Source organism: Monodon monoceros, unplaced genomic scaffold, assembly GCF_005190385.1.
Source record: "Monodon monoceros isolate NGI ecotype Baffin Bay Population unplaced genomic scaffold, NGI_Narwhal_1 Super_Scaffold_18, whole genome shotgun sequence".
Taxonomy (NCBI): Eukaryota; Metazoa; Chordata; class Mammalia; order Artiodactyla; family Monodontidae; genus Monodon; species Monodon monoceros.
The window spans coordinates 100,594,961-100,615,238 of record NW_021703774.1 but is presented as its reverse complement, the minus strand read 5'-3'; the positions used below and the strand labels follow the sequence as shown (position 1 = coordinate 100,615,238).

Genomic DNA, 20,278 nt, shown 5'->3' with positions numbered 1-20,278 from the left:
TTCTCAATGACTTTTTAAAATTTATTTATTTATTTATTTATCTGTTTATTTATTTGTTTATTTTGGCTGTGTTGGGTCCTAATTGCTGTGCGCGGGCTTTCTCTAGTTGTGGTAAGTGGAGGCTACTCTTCGTTGCAGTGTGGGATCTTCCTGGACCAGGGCTCGAACCCGTGTCCCCTGCATTTGCAGGCGGATTCTTAACCACTGCACCACCAGGGAAGCCCCCTCAATGAATTTTTTTTTTTTCTCAATGACTTTTTTTTTTCTCAATGACTTTTTATTGAGTTCTAGTTCATATTTGTATAAGATGAGGAGAAAAGTGAAATGATGAGATAAAATTATAAGTCATCTCCAAGTTAATTCATTTTAATGTAGTGGTTTGAAACCTGACTGCACATCAGGATGTCCAGGGAACTTAAAAAAGAAACAAAACTGATTCTCAAGCTGTATCTCCAGAGGTTTGGACCTAGGCATTGTTTTTTTGTTTTTTTGGGTTTTTTTGATAGGTAAGAAGTGGATTTATTTAGAGAGATACACATTCCATAGACAGAGTGTGGTCCGTCTCAAAAGGCAAGAGGACCTTGGGAGATGGGCCATCTCAGAAGGGCATTGGTATTTTTTAAATGATCCACAACACCTCACACCCATTACATTGGCTACTATTAAACAAACAAAGTAACAGGTGTTGTGAGGATGTGGAGAAACTGGAACCCTGTAGATGGTGGGAACGTAAAACAGTGTTGCTGCTGTGGAAAACAGTATGGGATTCCTCAAAAATTAAAAATAAAATTACCGTATGATCTAGCAGTTCCACTTCTGCACCCTGGGGATATGTCTCTAAGTATTAAAAGCAGGGTCTTGAAGAGATATTTATACATCCATGTTTGTTTGTTTTTTTACATTTATTTATTTTTGCTGTGTTGGGTCTTCGTTTCTGTGCGAGGGCTTTCTCTAGTTGTGGCAAGCGGGGGCCACTCTTCATCGCGGTGCGCAGGCCTCTCACTATCACAGCCTCTCTTATTGTGGAGCACAGGCTCCAGACGCGCAGACTCAGTAGTTGTGGCTCACGGGCCTAGTTGCTCCGCGGCATGTGGGATCCTCCCAGACCAGGGCTCGAACCCGTGTCCCCTGCATTAGCAGGCAGATTCTCAACCACTGCGCCACCAGGGAAGCCCCTACATCCATGTTTTTATAGCAGCAGCATTCACAATATCCAAGAGGTGGAAGCTACTCAAGTGTCTGTCAATGAATGAATGGGGAGACAAAATGTGTATACGTATAATGGAATATTATTAAACCTTAAAATGAAGGAAATTCTTACATATGCTACAATATGGATGAACCTTGAGGACATTGTGCTAAAATAGATAAGCCAGTCACAAAAAGACAAATACAGTATGATTCTACTTATGTGAGATTCCTGGAGTAGTCACATTCATAGAAACAGAAAATGGATTGGTGGTTGCCAGGGGCTGGGGAGACGGGAGAATGAGGAGTTGTTTAATAGATATAGTATAGAGTTCTGGTTTTGTGCGATGAACAAGTTTGGGAGGTTAGTTACTCAAAAATATGAATATACTTAACACTGCTGAACTGTACACTTAAAATAGTTAAGATAGTAAATTTTATGCTGTATGTAGTTTGCCACAATTTTAAACGAAGGATCCACAAGTAATTAATATGCAGCAGGAGCTGAAAACTAACACTGCTTTAATGAAAAAAAAAGGTAAATTGGCTAAATGTTAACACTGAAAAATGGACAATTTATTTAATAGTCATACTTTGCTGATACACTTGGTAGTACCTTTGCTCTTTTATCCTTAAAGTAATAATGTTGTCTAGGAATGTTAGATACCATCTTTCTGAAATACTCGTGAAGCTTTAAAGTATTTTATTTTAGGTATAGAAATATTCACTAAAGAGTAGCATATTAACACTTGTCATTTTTCTTCCTAATAATTCGCTTTTAAAATAAATCACTTTATTTACATTAGCCAGAAAAATTCCTTTGCCTTTCTCCCTTCACTGATTAATAATTGTAGAATAACTATGTACTCAGATAGTTATTCTTTAACCATCTCTTTAACATTCCCTGTTATTTCATTTTTGCCAGGAATTTATAGACTTTTCCTGCTGAGACCTCAATTTGTATCTAAGAAAGACAGAAAGAAATTACTGTAAAAGATTGGAATAACTTAAATCATCCAAAATGGAGGCATACATAATGAAACAACTTTTAGTACTTACATAGAAAAAGGTTCGTATTTGTTTACAAATAAATTTATCATTTGCCTTAGTCATGATATGCTTTAAAATATGAAATCTGCTACTCTTGAAGAAAACATTTCTGTTCCTATAAAAACCATTTTAAAGGTGCTTTGAAAATAACTCAGTTTTTTTGTTGCTTGTTTTCTGGTTTCTTTTTTTTGTTTGTTTTTTAGGGCATATACCTATAGACAACATTAGAATATAAGGACTTGAAGCAGTTGAGAATGTCTCTGCCAAGTCGACAAACAGCTATTGTTAACCCTCCACCACCAGCGTATATAAATACTAAGAAAAATGGGCGATTGACGAATCAACTGCAGTATCTACAAAAAGTTGTCCTGAAGGCTTTGTGGAAGCATAGTTTTTCCTGGCCTTTTCAGCGGCCTGTGGATGCTGTCAAACTAAAGTTGCCTGTGAGTGTATCTTATAATTATGTTAGTTTAAAACAAGTAAAACCCTGTAAATATCCTCTGATAGAAATATTATGAAATATATTTAACTTAATAAATAAATTATTCAGCACCACTAAAGAATATCCCAATGAGTATTTTTTCCTAAAACAAAAAACTCATTTTTCTGAGCATTGAAATTCTCATTTTAGCAAGTTGTGATAAATTTTAAGTATCAACATATGCTTTCTTGTTTATAGCATATGTCCCTTGACCTTTTGGTGTAAGGTTGTCATAAGTGTTCCCTTCTCCAAGAAGTCACTCTTGACACGTCCTGACAGACTTAGGTGTTTCACATACAGAATTCAACTTTAGGTCTTATATTAAGAATTTTAGCCATCTGATAACAGAATGGTTAAGTAATTTGTAATATAACTAGTAAACTGTAGAGCTGGGATTGTACTCTGGGTTTGTCAGACTCCATAAATTCTAGTTTCTTTTTCTTCATGCCCTTGTTATTTTCCAGGATGGTTCTACTCTTATATTATTTCGTTATTCTTTCTTTATTGGCTTTTTTTTTCCTTCTCTCTGAAGAAAAATGCCATGGTAATCAACTTTGTTTCTCATCGCAAAAGGTTTTGGTTTCTATATTATTGCTTTTAATCAGTTGCTCTCTCTAGTTACAGGTGTATAGCTTCTTAAATTTCTTTGTGTACCAATTGTTGTAGTGAATTCATTCTTACTACTAACATTTAGAATTTCTTCTTACACCATAGGATTATTATACCATAATAAAAAACCCAATGGATTTAAATACAATCCGGAAACGCTTGGAACATAAATATTATGTGAAAGCTTCGGAATGTATAGAAGACTTCAATACAATGTTTTCAAATTGTTATTTATACAACAAGGTCTGTAAGCCTTATGCTATACTTGCTAATTCTTTTCTCTTACATACAGAGCAAAGAGATATGTATAAATAAGTGTGCTGATTTCAAATTTCAAGTCTTGATTTGGGGTACATTCCATATTTTTAAAGATAATGTTTTTTACTTTATTTCCTAATTTTCATGTATCAATATTTGTTCATTTTGCCATATTTTTTGCTATATTTTTGTCTGAATAGCTATAATGGCTTATTATGTTTTTAAAAATAAAATACTAATGATTGCTGGTTTCTGTGAATAAATTGTTATCTCAAAATGTTCTCTACTACACTTCTGCCTTTTTAGTTAAAATATGAATGATAAATCTTATTATACACTAATCTTGGTTAAATTTTTATGGCATGGATCTCTAGTTATAATCTAAGAAGCCAAACAACTGACATACTTATTTTTTCTTTCAATAAATTTATTTATTTATTTATTTTTGGCTGAGTTGGGTCTTTGTTGCTGGGCGCGGGCTTTCTCTAGTTGCGGTGAGCGGGGCGCGCGGGCTTCTCATTGCCGTGGCTTCTCTTGTTGCGGAGCACGGGCTCTATAGCGCAGGCTCAGTAGTTGTGGCGCATGGGCTTAGGTTGCTCTGCGGCATGAGAGATCTTCCCAGACCAGGGTTCGAACCCGTGTCCCCTGCATTGGCAGGCGGATTCTTAACCACTGCACCATCAGGGAAGGCCAAATTACATACTTCTAAACTTCATACAAGTTAACTTAAAGATCAGACACATTGTGTTATATCTCAGTAGTAGTTTTGCATCTGTGTTAATGTGTTAGCCTGTATGATAATATATGTGGACATTTTGAACTTAATCTTCACTTTTGTCTTCATCCATAAAATTGGATTTGTGTATTCAATTTTCCTCCATATAGGATTCCTGTTTCCCTAAGTACTGCATCCTTTTCAAGCTGTTGTATGCTATGTAAAATTTTTAAAACTTATTTTCCATTTATTCAAAATCACTAGTGACACTGAAATGTAATAGAAATGTTGGTTTAGTTTCCAAGGTAATCATCAGTGCCACCTTATGTATAATAGATTTAAGACTATTAGCTACTATGAATTTTTTAAAAATCAGAGCTAATGGTATTCTGAAAGTACCATTGGCAAATTCATTTTAATTTAATAACTGTAAAGAGTCCTCTTACATTTAATATTTTAAAACAAAATTCAGTAATTTTCCTGAACTACCTAACTTAGAAATAGGTGTCTGCTTTAGGCTTTGCTTTGTAATTTAGTTTTTTCTCAGTAGTCAAGTAAAGCAAGATGAAGACTTCTAAGCCGATAGTTAAGATTTAAAAACTTAGCTCTACAGTGTCACTTTATTGCTTAGTTAATTGAAAATTGAATCACATCAAGTCAAACCATGAGGTACTTTTCACAGCCATGAACAAGTTTTACTTTATCCTATTTGTAAGGTAGAAATTCTAATTTCTAATACCTTTTTGTATTAGTAGGATTGGTTGGATTTTAACCCTTAGTGCTCAGAATGGCATCCTCAGTCCTTTTTAGAAGTTATAGGGGTAGGATGTTAGAATTTTAAAAGTGAGCTGCTATACTTAATTTAGAAGCGATAAATACTGTTTAGTAAATACTGTCTAAGAGTACTGTGGCACTGCCTTCACTAAGGTAGCCTGAATTATAGAAATTTGATACAGTGACCATACTGTGTAAACTTATGTTACATTTTATATATTTTCTAGCCTGGAGATGACATCGTTCTTATGGCACAAGCTCTAGAAAAGCTGTTCAGACAGAAATTATCTCAGATGCCACAAGAAGAGCAAGTTGTGGGTGGTAAGGAAAGAATAAAGAAAGGTAAGCAAGAAAAGGTTTATGTTCTCTTTCTTTCTCTTTTCCATATATATTTGAATGTGTGTATAAGTATAATGACTATAATTAAATAATAAATCCCTGGGAATTCCCTGGCAGTCCAGTGGTTAAGACTTGGCACTCTCACTGCCAAGGGCCCGGGTTCGACCTCTGGTCGGGGAACTAATCCTGCAAGCCATGCGGCATGGCCAAAAAAATTAATAAATAAAAATAAATAAAATAATAAATACCTGAAAGGAGGTAGACATCTAGAAGTCCTTTTACATCTAAAATGTCCCTTTAAACAATCTGCTAAACCTTGAGCACAAGGATGGCTATCATACAAGATTGGGAGGACTGTATAGATTATGGCCTTGGAGCAAAGTTTCCTATAGAATAGTGCCATTCACTTAGTAGGCACCAAGTAATTCACAGTTACTATTACTATTGTAGTAGATCATGTATCTGTGCTATACTAATTAAGAGGGCCAAAATTGCCAGCATTTCTCTGTGTCAGAAGATCCCATAGCTAAGAATGAAGTGTTGCTGGCGGGTCTGAAGATGCTCTTTTTCTAGATCTTAACTCAGAACTTTAGGGGGAGATGTTTTACAGCTAATAATCCTAATATTTAAATATGAAGTTATAAAATTAATCTTAAGTATTCAGATGGGTTTATTGTAGAGGTTAATCAAGATTGTCATAGGTCAAATGTTGGTTTATCTTTGGGTCACTGAAGCTGTAAACCTTGGTTAAGTTCCTTAATCATTCCATGTTAGTTTCCTCATCTATAGTATCTGGAAAATATTTAGCTTTCATGGTTGTAAATTTTTGTAAAGTATATGTTAAGTGGCTGGGACATATGAGACTTGTACCAATTCAGGTGATGGTTGAGGTTGTTTTATTGATAGTATGATGTACTTTTTTGCTGGTTGTTAATAGATCTTTAGGATGGGTCATGACTTATAGCTTGCTTTCCATCCATCCTGTGAGATACTCACTGTTTAATAAAGTTTTTATTTTATTATTTTTGGAGAAGATTGATCGTAAGTCTGACCATATAAGCATAGATTTCCACAAGAGGTTTAAAATAAGCCCTTGTGAGGCAAAAAACACATAGATCGGTATGTTACTTAAATTGTTAAAACAAGGTGATAATTATTGCTGACTTAAAATATTATCTCTAGCAAGGTGAAAATTACTTACCTTTAGAATTTTTTCCTTTAAAACAACACTTTAACAGTTTCTTGATGGTTAAGTTGTAGCTGCTTATTTCAGGTGCTCAGGTTATTGCTAAAAGCATAGGTTTCCCTTAGACAAAAGTTCTTTGACCTTGTTTTTCTGTCAGTACCCACTTGGATGTTTGTCCCTATAAGGCACGTACTTTGGGACTACAAAAAAGTATAACCACCCTAACTCTCAGTTTAAATTTACATTTAAGTTAGAAATAAAACTTTTTAAAATAATAAGGCAATGCATTACAATAAGTGTCAGGTGAAATTACACGTGGTGTGTGCTATGGTTCAAGAGTGAGAAATTGACTTGCACTGGAAAAGCTGGGAAGGGCTTTAGAGGTGATAGAACTTGAGTTTGGCCTTGACAGATAGGTAGGATTGGGCTTTGGTGTGAAGGTCTAGGTTTCCAAGTAACTTTTAGTAGGAGCTTTCTACTGCCTAAGTCATGTCATTTTTCATGCACAGTGGTAGGGAAACTGCCATGTGACAGTAGCTAGTCTAAATAATGTGGTTACATGTTGATACTTTATGGCAAAGAAAAAAAATTTTTTAAGTAGTACTTTGAATTGAATTGGTGTTGATTTACTGATTGAACAAATATTTGGGTACCTCTTATGTACCAGAACACTGTTCTGTATTCTTGGGATACATCAATGAACAAAACAAAAACTTTTGCTATCTCGGAGTTTACATTCTAGTAGTGAAAGAGAGACATACGTGATAGGTTCAAAGTAGGCCTCATTGAGAAGTTAAGATTTGAACAAAGAACATTCCAGGCAGAGGGCTCAGCTAGGGCAAAGGCCTTTTCCCTTCCATCACTTTGGGCCATCGCCTTCATTTATGACCTGGATCTTGCTTCCCTCCTTACCTTCTTAAGGATTTTATTCCTTTGGTTATCCCCTTTGTTTCATGCGTCATTAATCTTTCATTCTCTATCAGGTTAGTTTTATTATACTATAAACATGCTCTAGTATCTCATCTTTAAAACTCATCTTTTCCCTATATCCTTCCAGCCACTGTCCTGTTTTTTGCTTTCCTCTTACATACTCATGAACTCACTTCAGCATAGGTTCTAGCCTTACTACATCACTAGAAAGGCTTGTCAGTAGTCTTTATGTTGCTAAATTTAAGTAATATTTTTCTGTTCTCATTTTACTTGATCCCTATCAGTTGCTTCAGAAGGCTGCTGTCTCTTGAAATGCCGTTATTTCTTGGTGCACACTAGTTGTGAGGGTTTACTTCCCATTCTGTAGCCTTCTTGGCCTTATCATCCTCTTCTACTCAATCTCTAAATATTGAGGTATTTTTCAGGGCTTGGTATTAGATATTTTCATAAAATCCATCTGTGTTCTATTAACTCCCAGATTTATAGAATTTGGAGAGTCAGGGATACTATATGTTGTATGTCAAATATGATAATGACATGGAAAAAATAAGAGAACTAAAGAGTAGTGGAATAGAGAGGGTTGCTTTATATAGGGTGGCTTGAGAAGGTGACATTTGAGTAAAGCCTGAAGGGAGTGTTGAAGTGAGCCATGAGGCTGTCTCCTGCCAGGCAGAGCAAATAGTCTGCTTATGGTTACCAAACTTGAGGACAGCAGGCCAGTAGTCTGGAGTGAAATAAGTGAGGGGAAGGGTGATAGAAATTGAGGTTGGAAGGAGCACAGAGGTAGGGGGAAAAAGTAGAGAGGTCACATGGTTCCTTACAAGCCATTGTGAGGACTTTGGCTTTTACTTGGAGAGAAGATTAGAAGCCACTGGACATTAAGCAGAAGTGTCATGATCTTATTTGAATTTTAAAAGATCCCTTTGCTTGCTGTTTTGAGAATAGACTATAGGATGTAAAAAGCAGAAGGGGGGTGGCTTCCCTGGTGGTGCAGTGGTTGAGAGTCCGCCTGCCGATGCAGGGGACACGGGTTCGTGCCCCGGTCTGGGAAGATCCTACATGCCGCGGAGTGGCTGGGCCTGTGAGCCATGGCCGCTGAGCCTGTGCTCCGCAACAGGAGAGGCCACAACAGTGAGAGGCCTGTGTACCGCAAAAAAAAAAAAAAAAAAAAAAGCAGAAGGAAAGAAGGCCTTGTAGGATGCTACTGCAGTAATAATTACTGCAGTAATTCAGGGTTATTACCACCTATAATAATAGTTGGATTCTGGATAAGAAGATAGAGCAAAAACGTTTGCTAATGGATTGGAAATTGGGTTTGAGAGAGGGTGGAGTCACAGATGACTCCAAAGTTTTTGGCCTGGGCAATTAGAAGAATAGAGTTGCCTAGATGGAAGGATGGGCTTTTGAAATACAGTCATCCCTCAGAATCCACAAGGGACTGGTTCCAGGACCCATCCGTGGATACCAAAATCTTCGGATGCTCAAGTTCTTTATATAAAATGGCATAGTACAGTGTCCCCCGTATCTGTGGGTTGCCTCTGAGTGTTGTATCCAAGGTTGGTTGAATCCGCAGATGTGGAACCTATGGATACTGAGTGCTGACTGTAATAGATTTCAAGGTGATGTGATCCAAATGTCTCCAGTCCTAGCACTGTTTGGGAACATATAGGGCAAAAGAACATGCACAAATGTTCCTTTGATAAGAGAATTATGTTCACATCTGTTGTTCTGTGTTAGCCAGTGATGGACTATCTGAAACAAATGTCCTAGGATATTTAGGCAGAGCATTCTGAAGACCTCACGTAGTACCATATAGTTATCACCAGGGTGTCTGAAATTTTTGCTTGGGTTTACAGCAATCTGAAGCTAAAATCACAGAGCTCTGTTAGTCTGAGTTTAAGCCAGGTACCTTTTTGAATAAAATTGATAAACCTACCATTAATATAACAGGTTTTGAAGTCTCCAGTATTATATCTAAATCAGTCTAACTGTCAGCAAGTATGTGTGGGAGGGTTTCAAAGGGGAATGGGAGTGTAAACTGTGTTTATATTTTTAAAAGCTGAACTAAATGTATTAAAGTAGAATGCTAAAAGAAAAATAGTTTTATGTTTTACTCAGATACTGACTCTGGTTCACACTTTACTAGATACTCAACAGAATGCAGCAGTTTCTGTTAAAGAAAAACAATCCCTCAAAGCACTGGAAAAAATAATTAAGCAGCAAGCAATTCCCTCTGTATTTCCCGAAACATCTATTTCTCCTTCAAACATGGCACAAAGTGCTCCACTGAACTCTGCCTCACAAACAGGCACCCAAGTAAGTTTACTGTAGCATTAAAATGTTTCAGTGTAAGTTTGATGTGATGTCTGTATCTTTTTTTTTAAACATCTTTATTGGAGTATAATTGCTTTACAATGGTGTGTTAGTTTATACCTTTTTATAAGTTGATAAGAAAATTGATCTTCAGCATACAGCAGTCAGTCTTTTTGTCTGTGTACATTTTGTGAACAGAGACCTGGGAGGCAAACCAAATTTTAGAGATTCCTTAGGTAGAATTTGAACTGATTTAGTATCTTTGTAGTATTAATATCAGTTGTCTAACTACTTTTTTTTTTCTTTTTTGGGTGATATAACTTTTATTGGCTCACAACTTGGTGGGTTGATAATTTTCTTTTTTAAAATTGTATACCCTAGCTGGTTTCAGGTATTCAGAAACTTTTTGATGTAACCGTGACTTTTTCCCCCCATCTTTCATTGGTCTCAAAGGTTTGTACCAGACAGTTCTTTGGGATGTGGGAAGGAAATATCTGAACTATTTATTTTACCTATGAAAGAAAAATTAACCTTTACTAATACTTAATACACGGAAGACTTGGTGCTAAATATCATTTCCATTTTTTAACTGATAAGGGTAATGATCAAAGTGTGGAAACTGTTGCTCTGAATGTCACCTTATATATAGTTTTCTTTTTGTTTTTAAATTGTTTTGTTTTAGGTTACAAAGGGTATGAAGAGGAAAGCAAATACAACAATTCCTACAGCTTCAGTAGTTAAAGCAAGTGGTGAATCTTCCCCAACACTTACTGAAAAAAAATCAGGGAAAATGCCACCTATAAAAGAAAATGTGCTGATGAATGTTTTGACGGATTCTCAGCAACAATATAAAGTTGTAAAGAATGTTCAAGTAACCGAACAATTAAGGCACTGTAATGAGATTCTTAAAGAAATGCTTGCAAAGAAACACTTGTCATATGCATGGCCCTTTTATAATCCTGTTGACATTAATGCTTTGGGACTGCATAACTACAATGATATTGTGAAAAATCCAATGGATCTTGGAACCATCAAGGTAAATGTTGTGTTAATAGGAGGAACTTCTTTTCTTGATTATAAAAGTAATCTTGTCATCATAAATTTAAAATTCAGAAAAGGATAAAAGAAAAAATCACCAGCAGTCATACCACCTGAAGTAAATCATGGGAACATTTTAAAGTGTTATGTTTTTATTTTTTTTAGTTCAAACACATTCATGGTTATTTACCACAATGTTTGAGGTACAGTATGTAATACAACTCTACCCTGAATTTTTACTTTGTAGATATTTTCTTGTTATATATTAAAAGTATTTTTAATTTGCATAATTATAACGCAAAAAAGGTTCTTTTGGCAAGGCATTTATGTGGTTTCTAATCCTCTCTGCATTTTTTGGTCTTCTGCCAGATTGGTAAGTTTTCTTTATTGCTGATTTGGAAGCTTTAAATTATTGGAAAAATTTAATTATGTGTATTCATTTTAAGGGAAACTACTAAAAGAGTAGAACTGTAGCATTTTCAGAATGATGCATTATCTCAGTGTTCCTCCTGAATGACTACTCATTGTACTCCTTGTTCTTTATTATTGTCTAGAAGTTTGGTTCTTTTAAACACAGTTTTGTTTTATTATTTCATCATCAACATTGTTTATTAACATGTTACTGATTTTTGTGCTCACCCTCATTTCTTGCTTCTTACTCTTTCCCCTCTTAGTTTGTTTTTCTTTTTGCTGAAGTGCCAACTTCAGTGGTTCTTCCATGAGCATTTATAGGTAGTAAACTCTTAATAGCCTTATCTCTGAAAGTATCTGTATTTTGTCTTTATTCTTGAATGGTTCTTTAACTGACTATAGAATTCTAGAACAACCAGTTATTTTCCCTCAGCACTAGGACAATATCCTTTGGCATTTATTGTTGCTGCTAGGAAGTCTGCTGTCAGTCTACTTGTCATCCCTTTGTAGGCAGTCTGTCTTTCCTCTCGCTGGTTGTGAATTTAATTTTATTCATCTTGATTGGAAATTAGCACTTTCAATCTGAAGCTCATGTTTGAAGTTCTAAAAAAATTTTAAGCATTATCTCTTCAAAATATGCTTTTCTACTTTCCCCTAATACTTACATGAGAGGTCATGAAACAATACCTGAAATAGGTAAACCTGAGCTGAGTCTTAAAGGATAAGTAAGACTTAGTAAGTTATAGCATCGGTCCCCAACCTTTTTGGCACCAGGGACCGGTTTCGTGGAAGACAATTTTTCCACGGATGGGTCGGTGGGGGGATGGTTCAGGTGATAATGCAAGCGACGAGGAGGAGCAGATGAAGCTTCGCTTGCTCACCCGCCATTCACCTCCTGCTGTGTGGCCCTATTCCTAACAGGACTGGGGGTTGGGGACCCCTGAGTTATAGGACATTCCAGGCAGGGGGAGCAACTTGGAAGGCCCTCAGATCATAAAAGCATCCAGAATACAATATTTAAGGCAACATGAGACACAATATGAAGCAGTGAGTAGGGGAAAATGAGACTGGATGGAAACTGGGGCTTGAACATGAAAGACCCTCATTGTAGAGGCCTAGAGCTGGCATTAAACATGAGGATTATGTCCTCATATTTGATTCCTACAGTAACTTCTGTAGCAGCAATGTGGAGACTGGGTTATTTAGGAGGCTATTATAGAATTCCAGGGATAAGAAGATAGTGACTTTATTTAATTTAGTTCTCCGAAATCATTCCCAGTTGCCAGTGATCTGAGTGGTAGAAAATTATGTTTCTTGTTTTAATTTTGTGTTTCTTTAATTACAAATGATGTCTGGCATGCTGTATTTGTTTATTGGCCTTTTGTATTTATTCATGGATTGTCTGTTAATATACGCTTGTTTTGCCCAAGATTTGCCCAATCTTGTTTTGTCAAGATTTTCTTGACCGCTCATTTTTCTTTTTATAGTGGCTGCCTACCTGGCTACTCTGTATCCTCACTTCTATCCACTTTATATGCAGCTACCTAAAAATGTAACCCATCCTGATATTTCTCTTCTGTTCAATTTTTAATGTCTTTTCATTCCCAGGAGAATTTTAATACAGTATAAACCTTTCATTTAGATGTTCAAGGCTCATTTAAGGAGTTTATTTATTCACTGTTTTCCCACAATCAAACTGGTCTATCCAAGATTATCTGGAAACACTGTTTTTTTCCTGCTTTTGTGGTTTTGTTCCTGTTCTCTTCTTTACTTGAAACACCCTCCTTTGTCTCTACTTGTCAGAATTCACTGGATTTTTTCAAAGTCTAAAAATACAAAACAAGCGTAGCAGAATTTTAATGTTTGTCACATCTGGATGGTGGGTATCTGGTTTTGGTATTATCTATTATTCCTCTGTATGTTTGAATTATTTCATAATATAAACACTTAACATAGGTGCTCAAACAATTATTGAACTATATTGTTGATGAATCCTGTAATTTTTCCTTAATTTAGGCAAAAATGGATAACCAAGAATATAAACATGCGTATGAATTTGCTGCAGATGTTAGATTAATGTTCATGAATTGCTACCAATACAGTCCTCCAGATCATGAAGTAGTTACAATGGCAAGAATGCTTCAGGTGAGTTTTTACTTGTGCTCTGAAAGTGAGTTTCCTCTGAACATAGTTTAAAAATTTTAGAACCATAACTCAAGAGATAAAGAATACACTCCCCACCCCCGCCAAGTAATAAAGCATAATTTATACTCTTAAAATTGTGGGGGTGGTTTGTTTTCTGAGGCACAGCATCCATTCGTAGTAAATCTGTTAATGAAGCTGCCCTACATATAGAAGGTAGTGGGGAAATAGTAGTGAAGAGAGGACAGTAGGTATCTGAGAGAGGGTTGACTGCAGTCAGTGTCCCACTGAAGGGAAGGCTCAAGGACTTTTGAGGCTAAGCCATTGGGAGGTAGTAGAATGATGCACCAGCCACAGGGCAGGAGATCTTAAAAGGACTTCCCCTATATAATCTGAGAGGTCTGTCTTACCTGGAAAAATGGAGAAAAGTTGCTAAGGTTGGTAGGCAGGGAAGCATGAGTCTTATTATATTTCTGGTAAATCTTTTTTTCCTCCAGTTTTATAGGGATATAATTGACATTGTATTAGTTTAAGGTATACATTATGATATATGTATATATTGTGAAATGAGTACCACAAGGAAAAATAGAATTCTCATCAAAATATGACACTGAGGGGCTTCCCTGGTGGCGCAGTGGTTGAGAGTCCGCCTGCCGATGCAGGGGACACGGGTTCGTGCCCCGGTCCAGGAAGATCCCACACGCCACAGAGCGGCTGGGCCCGTGAGCCATGGCCGCTGAGCCTGTGCGTCCGGAGCCTGTGCTCCACAATGGGAGAGGCCACGATAGTGAGAGGCCCGCGTACCGCAAAAAAAAAAAGACACTGAGGGAATTCCCTGGCAGTCCAGTAGTTAGGACTCTGTGCTTTCACTGCCGAGGGGCCGAGTTCAGTCCTGGTCGGGTAACTGGGATCTGGCAAGCCGTGAGGTACAGACAGAAAAAAAAAAAAAATGACACTGTAATGTACCTTTTCTTAAAAGATGTTATTGCTGCATTAAATCAGAAACGCAGAAGACCTTAAGAGTCTGATTTTCCATTGTAGGATGTTTTCGAAATGCATTTTGCAAAGATCCCAGATGAACCTGTTGAGAGTATGCCTGTATGTTACATCAAAACAGATACCACAGAAACCCTTGGTAGAGAAAGGAGTAGTGAAGCTTCCTCTGCAGATAACTCTTCTAGTGATTCTGAAGATGAACAAGCTCAGAGTCTTGAAAAGCTTCAGAAGCAGGTAGTTGTTTATATTGTTACAAAGTTTTTATATTCTTTCTATGAGCTGCTGCTGCTGCTGATCTATTATAAAATCCTATTTGTAGATTAAAAGCTGTTATATTTAGATCACGTATTAACTGTGACTTTATTTACTTATGGGCACATTTTTAATGTTTAATAGTCTTTTCCCACTCAAAAATATATACATCTTAAAATTCTGTTATTTATATTCCTAATCACAATTCCTAATCACAATAAATGCCTAACCACAATTCTCATTGAAACAATTTATATGACATAACCTGGATAGTTTATGGATGAGATCTTTTTTTAATATTTGTTACCTTTTGTGATAAAATGTTAACCTGCTTTGAGCTCAATCCTGAAAAATCAATGATTTAAGACTTAAGACTGCCTGGAAAAATTAATGATTCTTGGTCTGTTTTTAGATTACTATTTAAGTTTATGGGTTGAGTACATGGTAGTCTTTGAAATTTAACATATGCCTTTCAAAATAATGAATTTGTGAAATGAAATATCAACCTGAAGGAAATGAATTTCACAAAGGATAATGTTGACTTTTGAGTGCCTTCATTTTTTTCTACTGTCTTTAATTATTTAGAGCCATGAATGTTTAAAGAATTTTTCCTTTTTCAGCTTAAAGCTGTTCATCAACAGCTACCGGTTCTGTCCCAAGTACCTTTCAATAAGCGAAAGAGAAAGCATGAGAAGTCTAAAAGGGAAAAGAAAAAAGAAAAGATTGATAACAGAGATGAAAATCCAAGGAAAAAGTTTAAGCAAATAAAATTAAAGGAAAAGTCCAAGTGCAAGTAAGTATCTTTAATGATGCCTTATTAAAATAACATTATCTAAAATACATTTGATTAAATTTAACTTTTGTTACAGTCAGCCAAAGAAGGGGAAACAACAGGTCTTCGCTGCGAAATCTGAAGATAAAGATAATGCTAAACCTATGAACTATGATGAGAAAAGACAGTTAAGCTTGGATATAAACAAACTCCCTGGAGATAAACTTGGGCATGTCGTTCATATAATACTGTGCAGAGAGCCTTCACTGAGAAATTCCAGCCCTAATGAGATAGATATAGACTTTGAAGCACTGACAGCATCAACACTGAGAGAACTGGAAAAATATGTTGCTGCATGTCTGAGAAAAAGACCAGTAAAACCTCATGGTATGTATTTCTTTATATTAGTAGAAATCAGTCTGGTGTTTGTGTTAGTTTTTGGTTGTACTCACTCTTTTTTTTCCTCCTAAATCACACAGGTAAGAGAATAATGAAGTCCAAAGAAGAACTTTATTCACAGAAAAAACAAGAATTGGAAAAGCGGTTACAGGATGTCAGTAATCAGTTAAAATCTAGAAAACATCAAACAAAACGTAGGTACCGGTTTTTAAAATGTTCCTGTAACTATTTAATGTCTGGCATTTTAAAAAAAAATACATTTATTTATTGATTGATTGATTGATTTTTGGCTGCATTGGGTCTTTGTTGCTGCACACAGGCTTTCTCTAGTTGCGGCGAGTGGGGGCTACTCTTCGTTGTGGTGCGTTTGCTTCTCATTGCAGTGGCTTCTCTTGTTGTGGAGCATGGGCTCTAGGCACGTGGGCTTCAGAAGTTGTGGCACACTGGCTCAGTAGTTGTGGCTCGCGGGCATCAGTAGTTGTGACTCGCCAGCTCTAGAGCACAGGCTCAGTAGTTGTGGCACATGGGCTTAGGTGCTTCACAGCATGTGGGATCTTCCCGGACCAGGGCTCAAACCCATGTCCCCTGCACTGGCAGGTGGATTCCTAACCACTGCACCAGCAGGGAAGTGCCTAATGTCTGCCATTTTTAATGTCTTTTCGTATTCTGTAGCTGAGAAAACTCAATCATCCAAGGCCATTGGAAGTGGTTCCCGACTGAGTGAAAGCAGCAGCAGTAGCTCATCAGAGTCTGAAAGTAGTAGCAGTGATTCAAGTTCTTCAGACAGCAGTGATTCCGAATCAGGTTAGCTGTCCCCTTAAGTATACCTCTGCTTGTGGGAAAATATTTTTCTTGTAATATTGAGACTTATCGTTTGAAGAAATGTTCGTTACTTACCCAGAATCTATGGTTTGGATGCCACACTTATTATTTAATTGCATGTTGACAATCTGAACTATTTTCCTTAAAAGAGATACTGTGTAAAGTGAAACTTCATATTATACGTATGTGACTTACAGGCTTGTAATGTTGAAAATAATTTACTAAAGGTGGGATAGTCTGATATATAATATCAGGTCCTAATACCAAAAAACAGCACAGAATAAAATGCTGATTTTCACTTTTTAATAAAAGATTATTTGAGGACATCTTTCACTTTATTCTCTGATATATCAAATCACTCTAATGTTGCAAAGTTTGCTCTGTTGTGACAATATATTCTGAATTGAATAATCATTTTGAATTAAGAAACCAGTCATCCCAGAAAACGTGTAAAGCAGATTTTTTTCACTTCAGTGTTTTCTTCACTGTCGATTATTGTCCATTTATAGAAAAATGTACTTTAAATTCAGATTCTCAGTTGTGCTAAAGTACCATGTTACCTTATATAGTTTATCATCAACTATATCAAGCTTAAGGCATTCGTGTTTCCTTTGTACTCTTTCACTGATGGTTGTGTAGTTGACAGCTAATCCCTGCCCCAGGTTTCAGACTTGGCAGAGGCATTCCATCATTGTTCACCAAAAGGCACATTCAAATACAGGGCACTTCCGGGCCTAAAATTTTGCTTTATTTTAAATGAGACATTTCTTGTTTGTCATGAAATTCAGCTCTCTTTAAAACATCCCACACAGAATATTGTCACATTAGGAATTCTTACTGTTTGTAAGAATATCCCTCCTATTTCAGTCTGGTAGTAAGGGTCTGCTCCGTTGCAGTACATTGTTTCACTTTTGGTTCTCTTTAATTTGTGGTGCTGATGTCTGCATTTTGTTTTTACATTTCTGAAGTATATAGTCGTAAACATTTTTGTTAGAATAAACAGAATTTTTACTTTTGTTGAAATTTGTCACACTAGAAAATTTTTAAATTAATTTAGGACTCAGATTATACATTATTTTCTTATAGTTGACTTTTTAAGCATAAAAAAGTACTGAAAAAACTCTAACTTGCATTTAGTATTTTAAATTGTGACTAGCATTTGTAATTTCATCTAATAAAGAATTTATGGCCTAATAAGTTAGAGCACTTTGTCTTTTATTTGTAGAATAAAACTCTTATTAAATTATCTAATTATATATTGACTACTGATCAATAAATACCTTGAGTATTAGCAGAAAGGTACTTCAGAGTGCTTCAGTGAAGTACCTTAATTTTAATTTGAATTATCAGTTTCTGATAGAATCTTCCAATATGTTGCTTGAAGGAAAGTATGTTTTTCATCTATTGTGTTCTTAAAATAGTATAATATATATTATGTTTTCCTAACTTTCTAGCAGAATAACTCAGCCTCAGAATTCTGATTTTAAAACACTATTTAATTTTTATTTTATGACTATTTTATTTTATTTTATTCTTGTTTGATGTCATCTTTTCCAAGTAACTGGGGATGTTTTTAAAAACACTGTTAAAGTCAAGGTAGCGAATTTTTATATTTCAATCTACTTTATGGATAATGTATAGGTTTGTGACACTAAGGTCAGTTTGTCTACTAATATGATAGGATAGTATGAGTTATCATTTATCTTTGAAATTTTCATTGTTTTATGAACCAACTACATACTTCATTGGAAAAACACTGTATATGTAGGTTATAAGTTGCAAATGCAATGCTTACCTTAACGGGGAAAGAACAGTTATCTCTTTGCTTAATAAAATAAATTAGTAAATGAAGCAATGGGACCTTTTCTCCTGTTAACTTCAGTTGTACCCATTAAAATACTGTAAGGCTCTTGATTTCTAGTGTGTAAGCTAACAGCATTTTTTTAACTTTCCTGAGAACAACAAAAACTATAAGTAAAAGGACTGCAAATTGTGAAAAATAATTAATTCAGACTATATCAATAGCTATACCTATTGTAAGAATAAGCAAAGCATCTACCATTCTTAATAATGCACATGACGTTATCAAGAAGCAGATGACAAATCCCAAGTCTAAGTTTCAGGGTGAGGGGAAATGGGGCTGTGGAGAAAATATAATTTGTGAAAATTAGATATATTAGCAAAAACTTTGTTACATAAGTAAAAATTAACTGAAAATGTAAATAAGATTTTGTAACTTTAAAATTTATTACGGGCTTCACTGGTGGCGCAGTGGTTGAGAGTCCGCCTGCCGATGCAGGGGACATGGGTTCGTGGCCCGGTCCAGGAAGATCCCACATGCCGCGGAGCGGCTGTGCCCGTGAGCCATGGCCGCTGAGCCTGCGCGTCCGGAGCCTGTTGCTCCGCAACGGGAGAGGCTACAACAGTGAGAGGCCTGCGTACCGCAAAAAAAAAAAAAAAAATTTATTACAATTTGTCAAGAGCTGAAACTTAAAATAGGAATATCTTGATTATCAGAACTCTGATTAAATAAGAGTTTTGATTATTTAAAATAGGACATATGCATATAATTTCATTTCCCCAAAATTTTAATAGTGGAATCTTTTCTGAAAGCTTCTGTGAGAAATTCTTTTCTGATAGAAGGATTTTGATCTTTAGTAATTTTTCTTAATCTATTTTTTAATACCTGTCTTCCTGGATTTTTTAGCAACTTGAGACTGTATGCAGTTTTCTTAACAAAGTCACAATCTTTTATTTAGTTATTTTTTTTTTGTCACAATCTTTCATAATTTCTGTTATCAAGGACAGCTCTCTAAATTAACTTTTCGAAATTCTTTAATAGTATTGACTCTTAAGGTTCTTCTGTAGTTTTCTTGTATTATGAGTTTCTCTCTTTACTGCAATATTACTCTGTTTAGGTATGCTGAAATGTTTTAAGGGTGACATCTGTGAAAAACACTTAAATGTTATAAATAGTGTTAGAGCTGTTTACACATTAATTATTATGTTCTATGTAATCTTTAAACTTATTTTATGCGTGTTTGAAAAATATGGAGTAATTCTGCTTCATTAAATGGGATTAATTAAATGGCAGGGGAGTAAGTTCCAAGGAAAGATTTATTTTAAAATTTCTTTAGTTATAATTTCAAACAAGATACTAAATCAGTTCCAAGATAGACTTGTAATGAAATCCCAAATCTTTGAAAACTATAAGCAAGAAATCTGTGGGCTAGAAGCAGTACTTAATTGCAAATTTCAATGTGATTCGATTTTGCCGTTTAAATTATCTTCTTGAGTTACATTGGCATATGCAAATTGTCATGTGCCAAGAAATCAAGAACAATGATTGGGAATTCCCTGGCAGTCCAGTGGTTAGGCCTCTGCGCTTTCACTGCCAAGGGCCTGGGTTCAACCCCTGGTTGGGGAACTAAAATCCCACAAGCCGTGAGGCGCAGCCAAATAAATAAGTAGATAGATAAATAAATAAAATAAAATCCTATCTAAAAAAAAAGAACAATGATTAAACATTGGTATAAATATAAAACCTTTCTAAACTTTTTCATAACCCAAAATATCATTAAATGCCAGATCAAAGATATAAAT

At 35.6% G+C, this 20,278-nt stretch overlaps 1 protein-coding gene across 1 annotated transcript in view; it reads left to right on the top strand.

Moving 5' to 3' along the window:
- The first annotated feature begins 2,486 nt into the window (after positions 1 to 2,486).
- The window catches only part of BRDT (bromodomain testis associated), a 48,205-nt gene continuing 30,413 nt past the window's right edge, over positions 2,487 to 20,278 (top strand). Inside the window, exons 1-11 of the mRNA XM_029226983.1 lie at positions 2,487 to 2,681; positions 3,434 to 3,571; positions 5,303 to 5,417; positions 9,677 to 9,846; positions 10,526 to 10,879; positions 13,309 to 13,437; positions 14,476 to 14,664; positions 15,303 to 15,475; positions 15,552 to 15,841; positions 15,934 to 16,047; positions 16,526 to 16,657. Coding sequence (XP_029082816.1) covers positions 2,493 to 2,681; positions 3,434 to 3,571; positions 5,303 to 5,417; positions 9,677 to 9,846; positions 10,526 to 10,879; positions 13,309 to 13,437; positions 14,476 to 14,664; positions 15,303 to 15,475; positions 15,552 to 15,841; positions 15,934 to 16,047; positions 16,526 to 16,657 — 1,993 coding nt within the window. The 5' untranslated portion in view covers positions 2,487 to 2,492. The remainder of the gene's footprint in view (positions 2,682 to 3,433; positions 3,572 to 5,302; positions 5,418 to 9,676; positions 9,847 to 10,525; positions 10,880 to 13,308; positions 13,438 to 14,475; positions 14,665 to 15,302; positions 15,476 to 15,551; positions 15,842 to 15,933; positions 16,048 to 16,525; positions 16,658 to 20,278) is intronic.